The sequence below is a fragment of the Bos grunniens genome, chromosome 4 (assembly GCF_055505025.1).
Source record: "Bos grunniens cultivar Pamir isolate PY7600 chromosome 4, Bosgru_T2T1.0, whole genome shotgun sequence".
Taxonomy (NCBI): Eukaryota; Metazoa; Chordata; class Mammalia; order Artiodactyla; family Bovidae; genus Bos; species Bos grunniens.
The window spans coordinates 83,865,291-83,882,492 of NC_141168.1; the positions used below are offsets into that span (position 1 = coordinate 83,865,291).

Sequence of the window (17,202 nt, forward strand, 5' to 3'; positions counted from 1 at the left end):
TGACATTCTTGAATGAGCAACTGATAGGGTTAGAGAAATCCACTTTAGAAAGGAATCTTTCTTTTCTTTTTTTTTGAAAGGAAAATGGGTGAACAGTAGCACTGCATACGTTCAAGAGATAAAGGAGGAAATGAGGAAACAGATACTCTTAAAAAAAAAAAATCACCCACCTCACTGTGGGTAAAACTCAGATTGAGTAATAACTTTGCATTTTCATCCCTAATATTTGGTCATCATCTTTCCAAAGTTTCCTGTATGATTTGAATACAGGGACACTGGTAGGTAAATCAATTCAACTCTTGGCTTAAAGGATTGTAGATGCATTTCCCTCAATAATATTAATTAAAATATCCTCATCTAAAGTTTAACATAAACTTTTTCAGTTGCCCTGAACAATTTCAATGACTCCTATCTTTTTGGGCATAGCAATTTTAATTTTTTTAAACTCTTTCTTGTCTGGTAACAACAGTTAATTTCAGGGGGAAAAAAGTCATATGTAAAAGAAAATTTCAGAGATGATGGCAGTTAGTCATTCATGTATGCTAGAAAGCTTTTAGTCTCAAAATGAATGATAATCATTCATTTGGGAACCTCTAGATAATTCAATATAAATGGTCATAAACTTAAGCAAAGGCTGTGATAATCTAGGGAATAAAGGCAAAGTGCAATGCATTTATAAATAAGAATTTAGGACTTATTGAAATAAATTATGTTGACATGGCAAGTGGATTTCAGGTCCATGTCACAATGAAAAACTCTAAAGATTTTTTTATATGTATTTATTTTTTATCATTTAAAGCACTTAATTTATGTAATCCTTTCATTTTGATATACTTTTCATGTATGTCTGTGTATGTAAAATACTATAATATAATTTGCATCATAAGTTTTATTTTTCACAAAGGAATTTCATAAATTTTTTACAAAGGAAGAATATAGTCACCATGATTTTAATTAACAAGCCTTACATTCTTACAATTAACATTACTCTGATTCTTGAATAAGGGCTTGCACCTCCAATCAACAGGCTCCACAGCCCTGTCTTCTCACTGAATATGGAAAAGCCAAGTGAGCTATTCTTCCTTAAAAGTTAACAATGGAGGAAGACCAAATATAAATTTTCTCTGGAACACAGAGATAATAAATAGCAGAGCTAAGATTTGACTTTCATATTCAGCTTTTCAGACAGATTGTGCAAAAATCATGTATTATTAAAATAGATACCTTTTTTAATTCAAAAAGGCAGGTTGTTTTCTTGCAGTTTCCTGGTTTTTCATAGATGTCATTGACACAACATAGGACTCGTTTTTAGATTTCTCTCTTATGTCATTATTAACAAAAAAGTAATCATGCTAACATTCATGCTAAATTTTCTTATAATTTAGAGGGGTGTATTCAGTTCAGTTCAGTTCAGTCACTAAGTCATGTCTGACTCTTTGCAACCCCATGGACTGCAGCATGCCAGGCTTCTCTGTACATCACCAACTCCTGGAGCTTGCTCAAACTCATGTCCATCGAGACGGTGATGCCATCCAACCATCTCATCCTCTGTTATCCCATTCTCCTCCTGCTTTCAATCTCTCCCAGCATCAGAGTCTTTTCCAATGAGTCAGTGCTTCACATCAGGTGGCCAAAGTATTGGAATTTCAGCTTCAGCATCAGTCCTTCCAATGAATATTCAGGATGGATTTCCTTTAGGACTGACTGGTTGGATCTCCTTACAGTCCAAGGGACTCTCAAGAGTCTTTTCCAACAGCATATTTCAAAAGCATCAATTCTTCCGCACTCAGCTTTCTTTATGGTTCAATTCTCACATCCATACATGACTACTGGAAAATCCATAGCTTTGACTAGACATACATTTGTTGGAAAAGTAAGGTCTCTGCTTTTTAATATGCTGTCTAGGTTGGTCAAAGCTTTTCTTCCAAGGAGCAAGTGTCTTTTAATGTCATGGCTGCGGTTACCATCTGCAGTGATTTTGGAGCCCAGAAAAATAAAGTCAGCCACTGTTTCCCCATCTATTTGCCATGAAGTGATGGTATCGTTTGCCATGATCTTAGTTTTTTTAATTTTGAGTTTTAAGCCAGCTTTTTCACTCTCCTCTTTCACTTTCTTCAAGAGGCTCTTTATTTCTTCATCCCTTTCTGCATAAGGGTGGTGTCATCAGCATTCAGAGGTTATTGATATTTCTCCCAGCAATCTTGATTCCAGCTTGTGCTGCATACAGCCTGGCATTTCACATGATGCACTCTGCGTATATGTTAAATAAGCAGGGTGACAATATGATGCAGCCTTGACATACTCCTCTCCCAATTTGGAACCAGTTTGTTTTTCCATGTCTGGTTCTAACTATTGTTTCTTGACCTGCATACAGATTTCTCAGGAGGCAGGTCAGGTGGTCTGGTATTCCCATCTCTTGAATAATTTTTTCACAATTTTTGTGATCCACACAGTCAAAGGCTTTGGGATAGTCAGTAAAGTAGTAGATGTTTTTCTGGAACTCTTGTGCTTTTTCTATGATCCAACAGATGTTACCAATTTGATCTCTGGTTCCTGTGTCTTTTCTAAATCCACCTTCAACATCTGGAATTTCACAATTCACATACTGTTCAAGCCTGGCTTGGAGAATTTTGAGCAGTACTTTGCTAGCATGTGAGATGAGTGCAATTGTGTGGTAGTTTGAGCATTCTTTGGCATTGCCTTTCTTTGGGTTTGGAATGAAAACTGACCTTTTCCAGTCCTATGGCCACTGCTGAGTTTTCCAAATTTGCTGGCATATTGAGTGCAGCACTTTCACAGCATCATCTTTCAGGATTTGAAATAGCTCAACTGGAATTCCATCACCTCCACTAGCTTTGTTTGTAGTGATGCTTTCTAAGGCCCACTTGACTTTACATTCCAGGTTGTCTGGCTCTAGGTGAGTGATCATACCATCATGGTTATCTGGGTCATTAAGATCTTTTTTGCCTATTTCTTCTGGGTATTCATGCCTCCTCTTCTTAATCTCTTCTGTTTCTGTTAGGTGCTTACTGTTTCTGTACTTTATTGTGCCCATCTTTGCATGACACGTTCCCCTGTTATCTCTAGTTTTTTTGAAGGGATCTCTAGTCTTTCATATTCTATTGCTTTCCTATATTTCTTTCCTTTAATCACTGAGGAAGGCTTTCTTATCTCTCCTTGCTATTCTTTGGAACTCTGCATTCAGATGGGTATATCTTTCCTTTTCTTGTTTGCCTTTAGCTTCTCCTCTTTTCTCAGTTATTTGTAAGGCCTTCTCAGAAAGCCATTTTAACTTTTTGCATTTCTTTTTCTTGAGGATGGTCTTGTCACTGCCTCCTGTACAATGTCATGAACCTCTGTCCATTGTTCTTTAGGCACTCTATCAGACCTAATCCCTTGAATCTATTTGTTACTTCCACTGTATAATCACAAGAGATTTGATTTAGCTCAAATGAAACATTTGCTTTTCCTGTGCTTTTCACTTTTTCATCAATTTAAGCCCGGATTTTGCAATAAGGAGTTCATGGTCTGAGCCACAGTCAGCTTCTAGTCTTGTTTTTGCTGACTGTATTGAGCTTCTCTAATTTAGCTGCAAAGAATATAATCTGATTTTGGTATTGACAATCTGGTGATGTCCATTTGTAGAGTCGTCCCTTGTGTGGTTGGAAGAGGGTGTTTGCTATGAGCAGTGCATGCTCTTGACAAAACTCTGTTAGCCTTTTCCCTGCCTCATTTTGTACTCCAACACCAATTTGCCTGTTACTCCAGGTATCTCTTGACTTCCTACTTTTGCATTCCCGAGGGGTGTGTAGTCTCAACTTATTACAGACCAGGGTGAAAAAAATGGCTTAAATATCTAACATGAAAAATAAATAAATAAATTCTGGTGTAGAAAGTGCTCTTTTGGAAAGCAATTTAATGAGAATAACTATAAGTTAATAGAGCAAATATATAAATTGTCTTTTTAATAGCATTTATTTCCATGAAGGATAATTCCTAACTTTTGGTTAGATTTATTAACCTGTTGATATTTTCTTTTCCTTGCGCTACAATTTCTCATTAATTTAATTGTTGTTTAGTCTCTAAGTCATGCCCAGGTCTTTTCGTGAACTAATGGATAGTATCCCAGGAGGCTCCTCTGCCCTTGGGATATCCCAGGCAAGAATTATAGAGTTGACATTTCCTTCTCCTGGGGGTGTTCCCAACTCAGGGATTGATCCTGTGTCTTCTGTGTTGGCAGGTAGTTTCTTTTCCACTGAGCCACCAGGGAAGCCCATTAATTAATCTCATTAATAGTGCTTATATTTCTTACCCTCATATTCAAAGTGCTTCATGATCATATTTGACTTTCCCTTCTTTATGTTTCTATACATTTATCCATGGTAGCTCCTCTTACTCATTATTGAATAAGCATTTTCACCTTAAAGAGATGTAAGCCTTTATCAAGGCCAAATACGTTTTTTATGGTCCATCTAAACCTGAGTGCAGATGGTGATTGCAGCCATGAATTAAAAGACGCTTATTTCTTGGAAGGAAAGTTATGACCAACCTAGATAGCATATTCAAAAGCAGAGACATTATTTTGCCAACAAAGGTCCATCTAGTCAAGGCTATGGTTTTTCCTGTGGTCATGTATGGATGTGAGAGTTGGACTGTGAAGAAGGCTGAGCACCGAAGAATTGATGCTTTTGAACTGTGGTGTTGGAGAAGACTCTTGAGAGTCCCTTGGACTGAAAGGAGATCCAACCAGTCCATCCTAAAGGAGATCAGTCCTGGGTGTTCTTTGGAAGGAATGATGCTAAAGCTGAAACTCCAATTTTTTGGCCACCTCATGTGAAGAATTGACTCATTGGAAAAGACTCTGATGCTGGGAGGGATTGGGGGCAGGAGGAGAAGGGGACGATAGAGGATGAGATGGCTGGATGGCATCACCGACTCAATGGACGTGAGTTTGAGTGAACTCCGGGAGTTGGTGATGAACAGGGAGGCATGGAGTGCTGCAGTTCATGGGGTCACAAAGAGTCGGACACGACTGAGCGACTGAACTAAACTGAAACCTGAGACTGTGTTTTTCTCTCTAACAAGGGTTGGCCTAATATTCACCTTAAATTCATACACCTCAACTTTAATATTATCTTGTAAGTGCCTCAAGAATTATTTGTACCCCCTACAGATTTTATACTGAGTTTATTTTATACAGATTTTATTCCTAAGTAGAGGTTTAGGAAAAAAGTTATTGAATAACATTATACATAGGTTAAAAGAGCATTAATAGACAAATATAAACAAGCAGAAGTAAATCCTTAAGAAAACTGTATTTATCTTATAAACAGTGTGACAATTAAATATTTTTGAAACTGATGTTTAAAATTAGAAATATGTCTCATATTACAGAATAATGATTTGAATCAAGAGTAGGAGCTATAGTAAGAAGACTATGATATTGGGCAAGTCACCGAACTTTTACTGAATCCATTTTTCAGCAAATATTTGCTATAAATGATATATCCCAGGCATAAAAATGTCTCCAGGATTTTTCTCAATTGTAGAATAGTAAATTGTTTTACATGACAATTTAGTTCTTTTCAATATTAGAACTTAATGTATATATATATCAAATTAAGAATATTCCTTCAGAAGAAACACAATCAATACATTAAACATATTTTGAAGTGACACCTGCTCATATATTGTCTATGTAGATATATATCACATATATTTATATTGATATATATGGATTTTATAGAATTATGAAAATTCTTTAAACATTTAAAATGTGAACTGTATAGTCTCTTATTACTAAAATATGTAGTCTTCGTAATCATCTTAGATTTTCCTTCATTTTATAAAGAGTGGTTTTCTTTCACTAAAGCAACAAAAACCTGCTTATTTTGTGACCTTTACAAAAGATGTAAAGTATTTTTATCATTTCAGAAAAACAAATGGATAACTCATTTCTTTAGATAATAGATAACTTTAGGGATATTGCTATCATCTGAGGAGGCTTCAAAATCAAATAGACTGATATATATATATAATATATAAAATATATATATAATAAATATATTATATATATAAATATATATATATAAAGGAAATAGACTGAAGAAATCAAGGTGATTATTAAATGCCATATTTTAATTTCAAAATATATCAGTAAGGGCACTGCTGTTTTATGACTGTATGTCAAAAATCAAATTTCGTAATTCACAGTCAGAATTTTAGGGTTTGGGTAACAGAATAAAAGTTATAGGTTTACTGGTATACTCTATTAGAAATAAATCAGCCCTGAAATTAAATCTTTAGTGTATCGTAGGCAACATTCTGCAAACAGAACAAAAGCTTTTTACAATTCTGTTATTTTTAAAAACTTATTGTCCAGTTCATTACAGTTTATAAGAAGTTGAGACACACCACTTTAAAACCCTCAGTATTAAGAAGTAAAACTATGTATGATACTTAGGTGTATAAATACATGTATAAGTGCTGAAGTGTATGTACCCTAAAGGGGCTTCGCTGGTGGCTCACCAGTGAATAATCCACCTGCCAATGCAGGAGACGTGGGTTGGATCCTTCGGTCAGGAAGATATCCTGACCCAGAAAGAAATGACAACCCACTCTAATATTCTTGTCTGGAAAAATCCCATGAACAGAGCAGCCTGGTGGGCTATAGTCCATGGGGTCACAAAAGAGTAGGATAGGACTTAGCCACTAAAGAACAACAGCAATGCACCCTAAAAGGCCTTCCTAGGTGGGTTAGTGGCAAAGACTCCACCTGCCAAAACAGGAGACTCAGGAGATAAGAGGTTGATTGCTGGGTCAGGTCAGGAAGATGCCCTGGAGTAGAAAATGACAACTCACTCCAATATTCTTGCCTGGAAAATTCCATGGACAGAGGAGCCTGGCGGGCTGCAGTCCATGGGGTCACAAAGAGTCAGACGCGACTGAGTGACTAAGCATACATGCACGCATGCATCCTAAAAAGCATGTCACATTTGCACTCTTGGGAAAGCTTGGAAAAAGATCTCTGTTTCTCAGAAAATTTAGACTGGAAATACTAACTGAAAAAATAAATGTTTGACTCAGAATACAGCATATAGACTCAGTAGCACAATTTCCATTAATTTGTCATCCCATGTTTATTTTCCAACCTATATAGTGTATTAGTTAAATAAGTAATAAATACCAAAATATTAATAATACTTTTTATAATGTGTATTAAAAACTGATAAAGACTAGCATCTAAATGACCACATTTGCAAAAATTGAACACTGAAAACCAATCTCCCAGATCAAGGTTTGGCAAACTTTTTGTTTAAAGGGCCAGATAGTAAATATTCCAGGCTTTCTGATCCAGATGATTTCTATCACAGCTACTCAGCTCTGACATTGTAGAATAAAAGCAGACAGGGACAATATGTAAATGAATTAAGAGTAACTGTGTTCCATTAATAATAAACTTTACAAACATGAGTGACACATCAGATGTATATAATGATTGATGAAGTTTGCATTTTTTGGCAATATAGACAGATGCATAAATTATACATAAATATATATACACATATACCTAGTATATGAAATCAATTATTATACATTTCTAAAATGGTTTAGGTATTTAATTGTATGCAGGAAAAATGATACCACTGTAGAAAAATAAGCTAAAGTTAGCATTTCTTATAATGATCACCAAAAATACTACAATTTCCTTCTCGATGATTTTTATGGTTTACTATATATATTGATTTATAAAAGTCAAATCAGTGCTTTAATTTTATGTGTCTGAAAAGACAAAATATTAATTTGAATAAGTTTTTCAGTTGTCACATAATTAAATAGCTAGAAAATTCTGTATAACTTAAATTGTTTCACTAAAATTATAGTCCATATATCAGAATAAAGGTACCTTTTGAAAATCCTTGATATTAACCAGGTTGAATGAAAATATATGATCCTTTGCTCCAACATACAGTCTACTCCGTTCCTCATCCAAAAGGAAGGTATGGTAACTGGAGCTGTTGGCCAACCCATTGAAAGTAATCACATTGTTGGATTCCAACATTTCTGCAAGGTAACAAAGCAAGACATTGAGCGTTAATGTGAGGTTCGGTATGAGTACAGACGATTGGCACATGGTAATCTGGCTACTGCCTGCTGTGTTATCAATCAGTGGTTATTCTTTGTGATAGTAAAACTTCACAGGACTCTTTACCTTTCGATGAAATGGAAGTTGTGCTCCCATTAGTGTGCTGATTTCATGTTCAAGATGACATACTCCTACAGAACAAGGGAGAGAAATACCTTGTCCAAATGATTGGTCTGGTGGAATCTCCTTGCATGTGGCAATAAATTAGAATGGTCAGTTTGTATTAAAACATCTTTAACTCTATTAAAATTTGTTTAAGTGGTTTTCATCTGCTCCAAGTCATTGCTAGAAGGATAAGCTTAAGGGCCAACAGAGCAGAGGTACTGTGGGGAAAACAATCTCGTAGGTTGTTTAAGGTCTCTCTTTAATAAAGAATTTCAGTATGCCTTTTTGATACTTAAATCACTAATTTTGTAATATTTTGTAACTGGCATGTGGATGAGTTATTTTTTTATGAAAACATTGAGTTAAATTAATTTGCTATGTGATCCCAATTTTTCAGTTTATTGATTTCCAATTTACTTTTGCTGTGAACAGGCAAATACTGAACCTTCAGATACCTTAAGAAAAATATTTTCAAATAGAAAGAACAGTAAATTGTCTTTGCACTAGAAAGGTAATTGCTGATCATCACCAAAAAGGTTTCCTTTATCTGTTTCAACTGAAATTTTATATATAGTGTTTATATAAATACACCCACCACCACCACTCCTGCTGCCACCACCGCACCACAGTCCCCAAATACAAATGTTGGGGACTCTTCGAAATGTGTTCTGAATCAGTGATTCTGCTTTTTACCACGCATGCATAGTAGAAATTTTCATCAGCACCCATAAAATGTAGAATGTGCCTTCCAAGGAATGAAAGCAGAAATGAAGACCTTTCCTCTGTCCCAGACCTACCCCAGGACACTAGTCACTCAATAATTTGCCTTGTTTTATCTTTTTACTTCCTTTTCCATCTCATCAAAAGAATATTTTAATAAAGAACAAAGTTCAAAATTCTTAACTTGGCATCAAAGTTCAGATAAACACCATTTGAGTTTAAACCCCACCTCAGTACTCTTTCTCATGCCCACCACAGGGCAGGAAAACACACTCCATAGTCATCCACTTATTAGCCTTTCCTGACATTGTTCCTGACACCTACAACTATATGCTACCTAGAGAAAAGAGCATCACTCTTCCAAGCTAGTTCAGATGAAACCCCTAACAGATTCACACAGAATTAATTTCTTTGTAATATTTTCCTTTAATTACTTATAGCCTGCATCACAGTGTCAATTATTACCATCATTCATATAAATGAATTACATACCAGAATTAATAAGAAAACATATAGTTAATAGCTTATTATCCACAAATCACATGGTTTCTTTTATATAGTACTGGGTCAATACATATTAAATGGAATGTCTATCTATATCTACCTACCTAACTACCCATCTTGCATGCAAAACTGTAATAATTGTTAATAAATTGTTAAAAGATGCTTTTCAAATTTCTTCATGAGAAACAGTACACTACTGGTTTATCTTATTTCGTCCTCAACTTATGACCAAAAAAAAAAAAAAGGAAGGAAAGAAGAATAGAAGGCAGGAGGAAAAGAAGAAACAGATCAAGGGAAAGAGACTCATTCATGTGAGGCATATCTGAAATAAATGAGTGCTATTAGTCTCCAAAGAGAAAGAACAAAGAATCCACCATGCAGTATATGAAGGTAAATATAAGTCAATATAAGACAGAAATTTCAGGCACTCCGAGCTGTGTGAGGATGGAAAGACCTATACCAGAGACATGGGCTGTATCACTGGATATGCTCATGTACTAATTGACTATATACAGAGCTCTGTTTATCAAGCAGAATAGATGACCTTCACTCTTCTTTCCAATTCTAATCTCTAATTCTATCCTAACACCAGAGAGACCAAACTACAGGTAGCTAGGCAAACTGAAAAAAGTTTTAAAAGCCTGCTGAGTCTAAATCAAGACAATTACATAGATATTAATCATCAAGAGGGTCATTTAAGAGACGGATTGATTTTAATTGGACACGCATAGAAACCATGTAAGAGACCTCTAAACATGAAGTGGAAAAGCAGTGGGAAGACAACTAATATAGCTATAGAATATGGAGTCATAGCTATAGGTGAAAACACAAGCACGGCCACAGTACTTACAGGGTGTGTAAACTTAGATGAGTTCTTTTCATTACTTAGGCCTCAGGGTTTAGAAAAAAGGGGTTAATAATAAATCTTCCAAGAGTTATTACAAAGGTGAAATTAAATAATTCTTCTTGACTACAAGTAGGAAATCAGGGAAGATGGAGCTGACTGAAAGAAGTACTTTTCCACTATCTCATCAAGTGTACTAATTTGTTAGTGTCAGTAATTGTGTATGGTTAAGGAATAAAAAAGAAGAGCAGTAACTCCTTGGTTTACTTTGGTTTTTGTTTGCCAATTTCTGTATGTTGGCTGCACTTTATTTTTTTTTTTTTTTTGATTTTTTTTTCTAATTTTATTTTATTTTTAAACTTTACATAATTGTATTAGTTTTGCCAAATATCAAAATGAATCCGCCACAGGTATACATGGGATGGGGCACACATGTATACCTGTGGCTGCACTTTAAAGAATAAAAATAATGACTTTCTATATCATTTATTGTTGTTGTTCAGTCACTCTGTCATGTCTGAATCTTTGTGACCCCATGGACTCCCACATGGCAGGCTTCCCTGTCCTTCACCAGCTCCCAGAGATTGCTCAAACTTAAGTCTATTGAGGCGGTGATGCCATCCAATCATCTCATTCTCTGTCGTCCCCTTCTCTTCCTGCCTTCGATCTTTCCCAGCATCAGGGTCTTTTCTAATGAGTCAGCTCTTCACACCAGCTGACTGGAAAGTACTGGAGTACTAGAGCTACAACTTCAGCATCAGTCCTTCCAATGAATACTCAGGATTGATTTCCTTTACGATTGACTGGTTTGATCTTCTTGCAGTCCAAGGGACTCTCAAGAGTCTTGTCAAACACCACAGTTCAAAAGCATCAATTCTCTGGTGCTCAGCCTTCTTTATGGTCCAATTCTCACATCCATACGTGACTACTGGAAAAACCATAGCTTTGACTATATGGACTTTTGTTGGCAAAGTAATATCTCTGCTTTTTAACATGCTATCTAGCTTCCTCATAGATTTTCTTCCAAGGAGCAAGTATCTTTTAACTTCATGACTGTAGTCACCATCTGCAGTGATTTTAGAACCCAAGAAAATACAAGCTCTCACTCTTTGCCTTGTTTTCCCATCTATTTGAGATGAAATGAGGGACCAGAAGCCATGATTGTAGTTTTTTGAATGTTGAGTTTTAAGCCAACTTTTTCACTCTCTTCTTTCACTTTCTTCAAGAGGTTCTTTAATTCCTCTTTGCTTTCTGCCATAAGGACAGTGTCATTTGCATTTCTGAGGTTATTGATATTTCTCCCAGCAATCTTGATTGCAGCTTGTACTTTATGCAGCCCAGCATTTCACATGATGTACTCTGCATATAAGTTAAATAAGCGAGATGACAAAATACAGCCTTGAAGTACTCCTTTCCCATGTTGGAACCAGTTGATTGTTTCATGACTGGTTCTAACTGTTGCTTCTTGACTTGCATACAGGTTTCTCTGGAGTCAGATAAAGTGGTCTGGTATTCCCATCTCTTGAAGAATTTCCCACTGTTTGTTGTGATCCACAGTTAAAGGATTTGTATAGTCCATGTAACAGATGTTTTTATGGAAATCTCTTGGTTTTTCTATAATCCAATCAATGTTGGCAATTTGACCTCTGGTTCCTCTGCCTTTTCTAAATCCAGCTTGAACATCTGGGAGTTCTCAGTTCATGTACTGTTGAAGCCTGGCTTGAAGAATCTTGAGAATCACTTTGCCAGTGTATGAAATGAGTGCAATTGCGTGGTAGTTTAAACATTCTTTGGCATTGCCTTTCTTTGAGATTGGAATGAAAACTGACCTTTTCCAGTCCTCAGGCCACTGCTAGTTTTCAGTATTTGCTGGCATATTGAATGCAGCACTTTCACAGCATCATCTTTTAGGATTTGAAATAGTTCAGCTGGAATTCCATCATCTCCACTATCTTTGCTCATAGTGATGCTTCTTAAGGCCCATTTGACTTTACAATCCAGGATGTTGGCTCTAGGTGAGTGATCACACCATCATGGTTATCTGCATCATTAAGGTTTTTTTTTTTTTTGGTATAGTTCTGTATATTCTTGCCACCTCTTCTTAATATCTTCTGCTTCTGTTAGGTTTATACTTTTTTTTGTCCTTCATTTTTCCCATCTTTGTATGAAATGTCCCCTCAGTATTTCTAATTTTCTGGAAGAGAGCTCTAGTCTTTCACATCCTGTTCTTTTCCTATATTTCTTTGCATTGTTGACTTAGCAAGGCTTTCTTATCTCTCCTTGCTATTCTTTTGAACTCTGCATTCAGATGGGTATATCTTTCCTTTTCTCCTTTACCTTTAGTTTTGCTTCTTTTCTCAGCTATTTGTAAGGCCTCCTCAGACAACCATTTTGCCATCTTACATTTCTTTTCCTTGGGAGTGGTTTTGATCATTGCCTCCTGTACAATGTTATGAACTCCATTCACAGTTCTTCAGGTACTCTGTCTATCAGATCTAAGCCCTTGAATCTATTTGTCTCTTCTACTATATTATCGTAAGGAATTTGATTTAGGTAATACCTGAATGGCGTAGTGTTTTTCCCTACTTTCTTCAATTTAAGTCTGAATTTGGCAATACCATAATTCCAAATAATGAAAATATTCATACAACTGAAAAATGTTACATGTTGAATTTTATAAATTAAGCTTAGGGAGAATTAGTGGTTTCTATGCACTGACAACTTAAGAGAAAAGACTTTAGTCATTTATGTGTGAAATCACTTTGTAAACAAACTACACTTAAAAAATGTTTCTGCTGGATCATTTCATTAAACAAAAAGACAATATTCTCCTGGAGTACAGGTTGGCAGCTGTTTTACATTCTTTGAAGGTACTTAATTTTGCCTCATCATTTCTTTTGCTGCTAATTCCTTACACGTTCCTGTGTATCAGGGATTTTATCCATCACTTCATAACAGAGAAGAATCTTTCTGAGACCTTCTTGGCATTGAGCCAGGGCAAATTCTGGATTGCTTAGATTATCTCACCTCTTCTCAGGGTGAAAAAAATCTAGGTTAAAATTAGAGACTCTTTCCTTAAGTCTATATTTCACATTTTAAAACAGTCTGTTCTCATTTATGGTTTTTAAATTATAAGCTTATGATTTTATTTTTTATATATGTTGACATATTAAGTTGCAGTTGATTTTAACTTCAATTTTGACTTTACTCTTTTAGAATCAAAGAACTTTAGATGTTTCTTTTCAGCCACTTTAATGTACATTTTACCATTACACAAACTAGCTTTGAAATTAATATACAGTAATATGAGACATTTAATACCCTACTATGTTCTTACATCTTGCCTATGTTCACATTTCGTCAACAACAGCTATTCATTATAGAAAAACATAAATTTCTATAGAATCAACTTGACTTTGGTGAATCCTAGTAGACAAAGCATATAAAGGCACTAATTCATCTTGGGTACAATTCAATTTTTCCCTCATTTAAACATTATTTTACCTTCTACGTGCCATGTCGACCATAAAGAAAAGCAAATGCAGGACTGTAATCAAAAGTGCTATTTCAGACAAGCACTTTTAATAAACTATGTATTCTTATATTTTTAAGATAATTAAGAAAACATTCTGTTTATTCCAGATTCAACAAATGACTTAGTGTTTATATGCTTTGTTTAACGACAAATGAAAGGTAAACTGGTCATAAAACTATAAGCAAATAGTTTGTGTTCAATAATTGCTACCTAAGACATGCTATATATAAGGCAATATAGACAATAAGTATAAGTTTACACATGTTCTGGAAGGAGAACTGATTCATATAACTTCAAGCAGCATGATTTTCAATTATAAATAGACTGCATTCTCTGTGATGTATTACTAAAAATCTTATGGATCTTCTGAAATTCAAGACACAAAGTCCATGTGATAAGATTTTTAAAAATCTAACATTATGCAGCAAAAGGAGAGAAGAAATTTTTCTTGTTCTGTCCTTCAGTCAGAATATCCTATCAAAATAGTCATGGGTGAAGACCCATGATTTTTTTCCTAATGAGTAAATTCTCATTTTCATTCAACTTATTTATTTATAAATTTTTAGATTTGCCTTTTCCCCTTGAATCCATCAGGATATCTAATGCAACTCTGAATAGAGGAAAAAACAAATTTAGATGTCACTATCAGTACATTATTTAAAATACTAAAAAATTATTTTATAAGTTAGTGTTCTTCTTGTGTATGTAACATATGAAAAGAAAAAAGGTGAGAAAATTTACATCAAAATCACATCTGTCGATTCAGCTCTACATAATAAAGTTCTATAGTTCCTGTGCTGTCCTGATTATCTTTAGGGTAAGAACCGATTTACATAGATGACTGCATTACAATGACCAGATCAAATTTCAAAAACACAGTGAAATGAATACTGATTTCCTAATGCAAGATTATCCAGAACTAGAGTTTTTATAACTGGAAAGAGAACTGCTGTACATTTGAACTTCATATCGAAACAACAGTCATCCTGTTCTCTATACTTCTGACTTCTATGACATTTCTATTTCTATTTCTCTCCTCCTCCCTTTCTTCCTTCCTTCCAAAACCCACCCTTCTCTTAATTTTATAGCATGAAAGGTAATGGGACCCCACCAGTTGCTGTTCTCTAATGAATTGCCTGTATTCACTGAAGGCTTTAGGCTTATGTCCTTTTTCCATGGCTTGAACTTTGTCCTTTGCACAGAACAAAGATCCTATTTAATGCAGTCAAAATTTGGGTCTGTACAATGCCAAAATATTTTGACTAAATGGTGGCACATTCAGATATTTGTAATATGGGAAAGTTCATTGAGGTCCCAAATTTGAGAGTCTTTATTTCGGTGCTTCCTAGAGTATTTAAATTTCCAAAAGAGAAATGAGGGCTGAAATGAAAGATGACAACTTTTTGTTGCCCTATAAAAACAGAACAATAGAATAAGTGCTATTTACTATTATTTTCATTTATACAAAGAAGATAAGGAATTTTATTTAACTAACAAAAAGTTTAGGAAGGACCAAAAATACACAATAAATTTTAGAGATTAATAAAGTTATATTGTAGAAAAAGTCATCTTTTTTTTTTACTTTGTTTCATCGAGGACTGGTTTTTAGAACTTAATGTGGAGAAGGGTGGTAGCTTTCTCCAGACTTCTATTTGGGAAGTGCTGAAGGCAATGGCACCCCACTCCAGTACTCTTGCCTGGAGAATCCCATGGACGGCGGAGCCTGGAAGGCTGCAGTCCATGGGGTCGCTGAGGGTCAGACACGACTGAGTGACTTCACTTTCACTTTTCACTTTCATGCATTGGAGAAGGAAATGGCAACCCACTCCAGTGTTCTTGCCTGGAGAATCCCAGGGACGGGGGAGCCTGGTGGGCTGCCATCTGTGGGGTCGTGCAGAGTCGGACACGACTGAAGCGACTTAGCAGCAGCAGCAGCAGCTCTAAGATAAACTGTAGAGAATGAACTCTACTCGGAGCATTTCTGGCCACTGCATCTTGTCATTGAACCAACAAACCCCAATGTTAGTGAGCTCTACATGCTATTATTTATTTGATGGTGCTGAGAATATTTTCTCAATTTACCAAGTTTGGTCCAATGTATTGTTTGAATATACTTAGGAAAAAAATCTATCTTAGATAACAGGTAGACTCAAAATGTATATCCAGTTTAAACATACTGGTCTGAAGGTCACTTTTACCCTAACGAATTTGCTACTTTCTCTAGCTTGTGCCAGAGGCCACAACACTTTATAAAACACAACCTCATGACCTTTGCCTAGAATATTTCTTCAAGTTCTCCTTTCAATGTATTTCTTTGTATTTGCCAACAGTCTGATCTCTGATATTAGTCTCCATCACACTGACATGATACCAAGACTGTCTTCTGCCAGATATTTCTTATTTATAGTTGACTTGAATACATCAACCTTTTTTGACTTAGATAGACCCCTTGATCAAGGTTCTGGGTACTCACACGAGCTTTGGACAAGTAAAGGTTCATGATCAGCCCAAACCCAGATTCTATGCTTCTAGACCCATAATTCACAAGTGCCCTGAACCACATTGTCAGGGAGGGACAAGAGATTTTCCCTTCAATACACTATAAAATATCAAGAGCAGGCCTCTCTGTGATAGAAATCTACTTCCACTTTTTCTCATGTGAGAAATATTTGTGGAAAGTAAGTTTTTCACAATCTACTCTGATGATTCACATTTTTTATTTGAATCATTCAACTACTAATTCAACAAGCATCCATCTAGTGCTCATTATGTGTAACATGTAGACATTGACTATGAAGTATGAAGACTAATAAAACGTTGATTGAAAGTAGACAAATGCCCTCAGGGAAGCAAAAACTAAATGAACAACAATCACAGAAAGAATAGTAAGAACTGAGGAAGTTTATAGAAAGGATAAATTAATGCTACCAGAAGAAGTGGGTAATACTTAGAGAAAGTTTGGCAATTAAGCCTGGCCTTAAAAATGTACAGGGCAGTATAAAGGGGTGCAATGGAACATTTCATTCAGAGGACATGAAAAACAGCCAGGAGAAAGAAGAGAAAATACAAAAGAAATAAATTTTCAGTGTCTATTATGTGCCAAAAAGCTGTTGAATGATTTATTAATATACTAATTCAAGCCCTGAAACATTTTAAGGTGGAAACTTTTATTTCCATTTTTTCTCATGGAGAAATTGATTCAGATACATATTGGGAATATCTTAGGTCATAGAGTTCATGAGATGGAATCAAGATTTCAGTTCCCAACACCAGAGGCCAGACTGTCTTACTCTGCACCACCTCTAAGAAGGAGGAATTTTTGAGAATACTAAGAACTGATCATTAAAA

General features: G+C 35.4%; 1 protein-coding gene across 5 annotated transcripts in view; it reads right to left on the reverse strand.

Annotated features, from left to right (window-relative positions):
- The window catches only part of SEMA3A (semaphorin 3A), a 553,854-nt gene that overhangs the window by 176,056 nt on the left and 360,596 nt on the right, over nt 1–17,202 (reverse strand). For all 5 annotated transcript variants that reach the window (XM_086398571.1, XM_086398572.1, XM_086398570.1 and 2 more), the window contains one exon: nt 7,907–8,064. In XM_086398571.1, the coding sequence (XP_086254697.1) occupies nt 7,907–8,064 (158 nt within the window). The remainder of the gene's footprint in view (nt 1–7,906; nt 8,065–17,202) is intronic.